At 48.1% G+C, this 7,845-nt stretch overlaps 1 protein-coding gene across 1 annotated transcript; it reads left to right on the top strand.

Annotated features, from left to right (window-relative positions):
* Positions 1-5,679: 5,679 nt before the first annotated feature.
* On the top strand, positions 5,680-6,942 carry LOC111621862. The gene has a single exon (XM_023364117.1). The coding sequence runs from the start codon at positions 5,680-5,682 to the stop codon at positions 6,940-6,942; it is 1,263 nt and encodes a 420-aa protein (XP_023219885.1).
* Positions 6,943-7,845: the final 903 nt, after the last annotated feature.

Raw genomic sequence — 7,845 nt, 5'->3', positions numbered from 1 at the left:
CTGACTTCGGACTTACTGAGGGCTCATTTTGGCCCTCTTATTGCCGGGTCGTCACTGCTTAGCCCGCTGCCGGGACAGCTACCCATTTAAATGGCCTCCTACCCAAGGTCACCCCAGCCCGGCTGGTTGCTCGGCTTGGGCCGCCCCATCATCCCTACTAGGAGACGCTCTTCTCATTTCCAGTCCTCCGGGACCATGTACGGCCATCCAACGCACGGTCAGACCTTTAAGCACCGCTCCCCCACCCAAAGCATAAGGAAGTTGGCCCTATGCCGAGGAGCGGCTCTGCCGACTGCCCGTCAGGATAGATACCAGCTAGCGGGGTCCTACAAGCCACTGTAGGTGCTACCCCCCTGGCCACCAGCGAAGCTTCGGCAACGGGAGTGCGACTCCTCGCCCCACTGGCTTCGACATGCAGGTCATGGCCCCCAGGCCAGCACTGGGTGTGCAAGGCCCAGTCTTCCTCCTGGGACGCTGGTTCTTCTTTCACCAGACAGAAGGAGCTTTACGTGATCTGCGCTATCACGGGCGGAGGCGTATCGACTGCATTCGACCGCCTTTGCGTTCAAAACACCGGCCCCTCGCCACTGGGGTGAGTGCGGAAGTTCGCTTTGTGTGTCTCAGATTCNTAAAAGAGAAAAATTGGGGATTGGGGTGATCCCGACTTTTCACGGGTGCCCTGAATCCGTTCGGGAATCAAAGTATGCGTTTAAGAGCCAGCTCTGACTTCGGACTTACTGAGGGCTCATTTTGGCCCTCTTATTGCCGATACTATTAGGGACAGTCCCGTGCCTCGATCGTATTAGTCTCCCTTCTATCATGATGTGAGTCTGCATGCCACAATGCCAATAAGCAGCTCTAGTAGCCGTCCGCACCAGCGGGGATAGGTTCCAGAATAGAGAGACATGAAAACCCCGCCAGAGTCGCCCCCTCCGTGGAGCGGCGAACGGACAGCAAGCATTTTAAAGGCTTGGTACACAGACCCAAAGCCTACGATGTAATAGCGTCTCTGGAACCTTCGGCTCGAGTCGTAAGACTCCATCAATGATCGAGACCAAGACGAGTCTTTCGGGACCCATTACCCGTCGTCTCTCACCGCCGGGCCCCCCCGCCACGGCCAGGCTGGGTTCCCTACTCGGGGGGGCAGGACCTATGCCTCATCTAACCAACTCTAAGTCATAACCTCTGCTCCGCCAAATGGCACTACAGAGTAACTAGGAGACGATGTCTTAATCATCGGCCGGTCCATCGTCNGGGGCAGGACCTATGCCTCATCTAACCAACTCTAAGTCATAACCTCTGCTCCGCCAAATGGCACTACAGAGTAACTAGGAGACGATGTCTTAATCATCGGCCGGTCCATCGTCCGGTGGGCACCGGGCGCTTAGACGAAATAGCTAGCCCGAGAAAATGCTTGGGCTCTGGCTCTGGCTCAAATCAGAGCAGTCCTAGGACTCCCGATCTTCATTGCCTTCCTCGCCTTCATCGCTGCTCGGACAAAGCCCTCATACAGACATACGTTTTGGTACTAAGTAACAGCACATGGGAACTCTGGAATTGAAAGGTACTTAAGGAACAAGCAGTGGGGCTTCCCCTCCCTATGAGGAGAGGCCTTGTCCAGTAAACTGGACTAAAGGTCATGTTGACCTAGTATAATATCCATTATACTCTTTAAGGTTTCGAAGTCTCCTTTACTTGCTGCAAGTGATCTAAATACTTGGTCATCGGGCTGGGTCCAGTCGATATGACTGGCCCCCCTTCGGACGCTCTCCGTCAGGGGGCACTCAAGTATGTAGTGCCTCACGTCGCCGCGCGGGCACCCACAAGAGCAGCAACCGTTACTTCGACCAAATCTGGCCATGTAACGGGGAAACTTCCCATGTCCCGTAAGGATTTGGGTCAGTCTCCAATTACAACTGATCGGAGTTAGGCCAACTTCAGGCACGAAGGCGTAGGTTGACCTACCTACTGTACTGAGGTTCCAGCGCTCTTGCCAGTGTGTCATCGATCGATGCAGTAGAGTACCTTTTAAGTAACTAGCCGGAGGTTCTACCTTCTCCGTTACAAATGGGCCCTTGGCCGCCTCCTTGGCCAAGTGATCGGCACATTCGTTGCCCCGGATACCGATGTGACCGCGTACCCATCTCAGGTCAACTTGTCGCAAGTGCCTCGCCCTCAGTACCCTACCTCTGATCTCGTGTACCANGCCAGTTGATCAGCACGTTCGTTGCCCGGGATCCTGATGTGGCCTCAGACCCACCGCAGGACAACGTGTCGTTCGTGCCTTGTCCGCAGCACCTTACTTCTGACCTCATGTACCAACGGGTCGCGATGGTACCTGTCGCTCAAAGCTTGAAGCGACGATTGGCTGTCGGAGTAAACTGTGACCGGCTCTGGACCCGGATGTAATAGGATCCACTGGGACGCTCTCGCCAGAGCCACCAGTTCAGCCTGGAACACAGACGCCTCCTCATTCAGTCTGTCTGACTGACTGTACGTGTGGACTCCGTCATAGAAGACGCAGAACGCCGCGCCTACCAAGCCACCGTCTTTAGAGCTGTCGGTATATATTTCAATACCGACGTTAGCCGGTTCACCGGCCTCCCAATCTAGTCCAATCCTGTAGGCCGGATGGACTCTTAAAACATCTGTCTGACATCTCAGTCTGATTGGGTACATCTGATTACAATGCTTAGTCTCAATGTTTTCCACCGTTGTCCGGTAAAAGGCTGCTTCTTGGCTGACTACCAAAGGAAGCGGGAGGAGCCCGGCCAGGACCAGGGCCGCCTCCGTTGACACAGTTCTGTAGGCCCTTGTGATTCGTAGGGCTGCGGGTCGCTGTATCGTGAGAAGTGTTCTGCTCTGCTTGACGTTGGCAGAGTCCTTCCACCAGATACCGCAGGCGTAGCAGACAGTGCGCTCAACACTCATCTTATAGATGGTGCGAAGCGCCTCCCCACTAAGCCCGTAGTTCTCCCTGGCCAATCTCGATAGTGCTGCTATCGCGAGGTTCGTTCTGTCTCGAACGCTCCTCAGGTGAGGCATCCAACATAGCGTCTGGTCGATGAGTACACCGAGGTACTTTAACTCGTTCACCCTTCGGATGGGGTTTCCCCTAATTCGGTAAATTGGCCGGCGCGCCAAGACTCCGGTTCGGGCCACCGTCAGGGCCTCTGATTTCTCAGGGCTGAAGGAGAGCTTGTGCAGCTCCCCCCAGCGAACGAGCTGTTCTATTGCTTCGTTGCCGCGACTCTCCATGTCGCTCCGGCTGAAGCCTGCAACTACTAGCAACAGATCGTCTGCATAAGCCTGCAGCTGGACATCATCCGGGAGGATGAGTCGCAGCGCCGTGTCTGCTAGAACGTTCCAGAGCAGGGGTCCAATACAGGACCCCTGCGGACAGCCTCGTTCCAGTACCCTCTCATAACTCTTGATAGGGGTCTGGTAAACCACCGTGCGTCCACTCAGGAAACTCCTGGAAAGTGTTACAAGGGTGGTCGGCAGGTTCGCTTTCCGCAACTCACCCAGTATGGATGGCCACCAGACATTGTCGAACGCCCCCGCGACATCCATCGAGACGAGCGATGTGTGGAGGCCCTGCTGGCGGTTCTGGCGAACCAGATTGACCGCCCGATGTAGTGCCCTGCAGGTCGACATGTCCGGCCGGAACCCATATTGCTGTGGGTGTAGTAGCCCTTTCCGCTTAAAGTGGTGGAGTATTCTGTCACTGAGGATTCTGTCAAGAACCTTCCCCAGGACTGGCAATAGGCTGATCGGTCTGTAAGACCTAGGTTCGTTCTTCGGACGCCTTTGTTTGTGAATGAACACAAGACGCGCCCGCTTCCACTGCACTGGGAAGTGACCCAGGAGCAGACACTTCTGATACAGAGTACGGAGCAGGTTAGGACGTTCCTGATGCAGAACTTGTACCATTTCGGCCGTGATCCCATCAACGCCAGGTGCCTTCCCTTTCCGTAGGTTACCGATGATGTGGGTCACCTCAGGGTCGGTCACCGGCACGGGCATCTCAGCCTCAAGAGCGGGCAACTCCGCGTCACTTCGAAGCTGCCGTTGCTCTTCGGTGTCGTCTGATTGCTCATCGCATGGAAAATGCGAGCGGAGCAACACCTCTATCGACTCCTCCAATGTGGAGGTTAGGGTTCCATCTGGCTTTTTGATGGGCCCCAAGACCGTACTACGTTTTAGCTTACCAGAAACTAGTTTATAAGGAAGGCTGAACGGGTTTTCGTCACTGATACGTTGACAGAAACTGAGCCATGAGGTCTTTTTCGCATCGTTTATCTTGTACTTGTACTCGGCATTGGCCCTCTGGAACTCCAGTTTCCTGGTAGCCCGAAGGTCATCATCCCTGCATCGTTGAAAGCGTCGCCGGAGCGCCCTCACGCGCTTCCGTAGGACACTCAGTTCCTGGCTCCACCAGGGAACTGACCGGTGGTTATTGGGCCGCCATTGCGCGAGCGTGCAGTCTCCTGCTTCTCTGACCGCCTCGGTGAGTGTGGCCACAACGTCCTCCAGATCCCCGACATTTTCAACCTTAGAGACTTGTGTGACTATGTCGGCCGTTTTAATGGCGAGGCATTTAGCAAATCGACTGCGGTTTCCAACAGTAAGTCTGTAGTAACTACTATGCCAGGCCGGCGGGTCGCACATTACCTGGTAGGCAATGAAGCGATGGTCACTACAGCTTTCAGAGTCGATAGTCTCCCACAGCGAAGTAAGCGTAAGCCTAAGCATAGCCCCACTCACGATGGTGAGGTCAATCCAGCTCTCACCCGATGGAGAGGAGTAGGTAGCAATTCCGAACGGATCGTTCAGAACGTGCAGCCCTCAACCCTCCCCCGCTTCCTTCATCGTGTCCCCGTCCAGAGAAGAGGGCGTGTAGTCGCGATCGGGAGAGGCTGTGTGCACTTTGAGCTCTGGATTAACTTAAGTTTTCTCTGGAAGTTTTGATTTTGGTGCTAAGTGTGTGGTGTCGTTGGAAAGAGGACAACACTGTGGATCGATTATCGTCGGAATTTTAAAGATTGGCCCGCTAGTTTTGGAAATACAGCAATTTTAAGATCGAGATTTTCGGGACCGGTTTTCCGGAACGACAGGCCCGATTTTCCGGAATTAAGGACGGATGTAGGTGTACAGTATAACAGTGAGTACTATTACAAATTTTGAGGTTTCTAGGACCCATTTTGGGGATTTTATTAGACATTTTGTGTGGGAAGCAATCGGCCCGCATCGGGCCAGGTTTTTGGTAATCGTTAAATCTGTGACTGTTATTAGAGAGAGGACCCTTCGACCGTTCACTCCTCGAAATTTCGTTAGAAAATATTGCATACTTTTTGAAAAAACGCAATTTTAAAATTCATAGAAGTTTACCACTGAACCAAGCATAGCGGTCATTGACCTCAAGCTTCACAACGGACATTATAACGGCCAATCGACAACGGAAATTAACGGAATTTTCGAATTGTTTTGCTGAGCAACTTTACTTCTGTTTTTTAAATTGTATAATTAATTTTAAGATTAGTTGTAATTAATTTTATTGCTTTCTTTTCATTCTGCATTGCTAAAATTATTTTGGTTGTGCAGAATTGCTTGGCACTGGGCCTTCTAACACAATAAACACGTCTTCTAGAAATAATATTAGTTTCATTGTAGTTAATAATGGAGGAAATGGCTGATTTTAACGATACCCTGCAAGAGAAATCCATGCGAGATATTATGGAGGATAATATGATAAATATAAATAATAATACGATGAATGATAATATAGAGGATAGCATTCTGAGAGAGGCAAAGACGCAACTCATGAGAATTTTGGAATTGTTGCCCAATCCATATAAATCAAATCTAAAAACAGAAGAGAGGAAGGAGATCAAGGAAAGAGCAATGTTATTATATGCAACAGTACACCAGATATTTGGAAAATTGACGGAAATAAGACAAGAAATGGAGAAAAAGACTAACAAAAACACTGAACCAATAGAACAACGGGATGAAACGAGGAAAAATGAAGAAGTAAATCACATTCAATTAAAACAACCAACGTATGCAGAAATTACGAGGCGCAACTTAAAATATACATTGAGCCAAACTACAAAAACAATTAACGATAAAAGCGAAGAAGGGGATAACAGTGCAGTGCTGATTTACCCAGGAAAAGACGGAGATACCCAACTAAACATGAAAGAAGTTTCAAAAGAGATAATGAACAACATACAACCACATCAGATAAAAGTGAAAATAAAACAGATTAAACAGATAAGAGGGAATGGATTATGTTTTAGAGTGGGAAATGAACAAGAAGGTAACAGATTAAAACAAGCTATACAGAATATAGCAGAAATAAAGAATAAAATAAACTGTAAAACAGCCACTGGAAGGAAACCACGTGTGATTTTGCTGAACGTTCCCCAGAGTATACAAGAGGATGAAATAATTGAAATAATGAGTGAACAGAATGATATCTGGAGGGATATGAATAAAGAAACTATAAAAGAAAACTGCAAAATTAGCACTATTATAACAGGAGGTCAGAGAAAAGAAAACTGTTGCCACGTTGTAATCACGGTTACCCCACAAATTAGGAAAATTTTAATAGGACAAAGAACAATCTCCTTATCATGGTCAACAATCAGAGTTGACGACTTTGTCCCGGTCACAAGGTGCTATAGGTGCTGTGGCTTCGGACATTGGGCTAGGGACTGCCAGAAGCAGCAAGTCTGCAGTCACTGCACCAAAGAACATGGATTTAAGGAGTGTAAAATGAAGCATGAAATCCCAACATGTATAAATTGCATACAGACAAATAGGAAGTTGCCACCGGAACGGAAACAAGCTACTAATCATAATGCTTTCCACAGACATTGCCCACAGCTAACAAAGATAAAGGAACGAATCATACAAAGAACAAATTACGAGATGTAATAGCTGCAATAAAATACTCTGGAAGTTAAAGATATAAGCGGAAATGACAAGAAACAATGTTACTGACAAAAACAGATGTTTTAAAATTTTACAGATTAATGCACAGAGGAGTAAAGCATCTAGTTCCCTCATCATGCATAAAGCAAACGAATTACAGGCTGACATAGTGCTCATACAGGAGCCTTATACGGTACAAAAGTCGGTGGTGAGATTAGGCAACTGGTATACTATTTATAATAGTAAAGACAGAACTCCAAAAACCTGTATAGCAACACCTAATAAAATTGATATTGCTTTAATACCAAGCCTTACTACAGATATTATTACAACTGTTGCTATTAAACATGACCCACAGATTTACCTAATTAATGTATATCTATCACCAAATCTCAATGATAAAAGGGCAATAAATGAAGTGGATAAGGTGATAAGGAAAATAAATAGCAGATACATAATCTTAGCTGGTGACATAAATGCCAAATCTGAAGTATGGTACAATAGGCATGAAGATAAGAGGGGTCGAATGATCATGGAATTAATGGAGGAATTTAAATTAATTTCAGTAAACATGACAGACCACCCTACTTTTTACACGCCAAGCGCGATTGGGTGGACAGATGTCTGCTTGGTCACCGAAGAATTGGCACAGGATATTACAAATTGTGAGACATTACTTAGCACAACAGGAAGTGACCACAGATTTATCTTTACACAGATTGATCACATGCAAATTGAAAAAGACAACCAAACTGGATTTAGTAAGTACACGAATTGGGAATGGTACCGGGATATCTTCAACAAGAACTGGTCGAATCATGAATTTCCGTACATAAACTCGAAGGAAGATATAGATAAGTACATTGAATATGTAACGAATGATATGAGAAACGCTTCGACACAGAC

Source organism: Centruroides sculpturatus, unplaced genomic scaffold (genome assembly GCF_000671375.1).
Source record: "Centruroides sculpturatus isolate CEXI.00-Female unplaced genomic scaffold, Cexi_2.0 scaffold184, whole genome shotgun sequence".
Classification (NCBI taxonomy): domain Eukaryota; kingdom Metazoa; phylum Arthropoda; class Arachnida; order Scorpiones; family Buthidae; genus Centruroides; species Centruroides sculpturatus.
This window is presented reverse-complemented; position numbering and strand designations above follow the sequence as displayed.

Coding starts and splice junctions, on each gene's coding strand:
- LOC111621862 (XM_023364117.1), top strand. CDS start 5,680: ATGGAGGAAATGGCTGATTTTAACGATACCCTGCAAGAGAAATCCATG.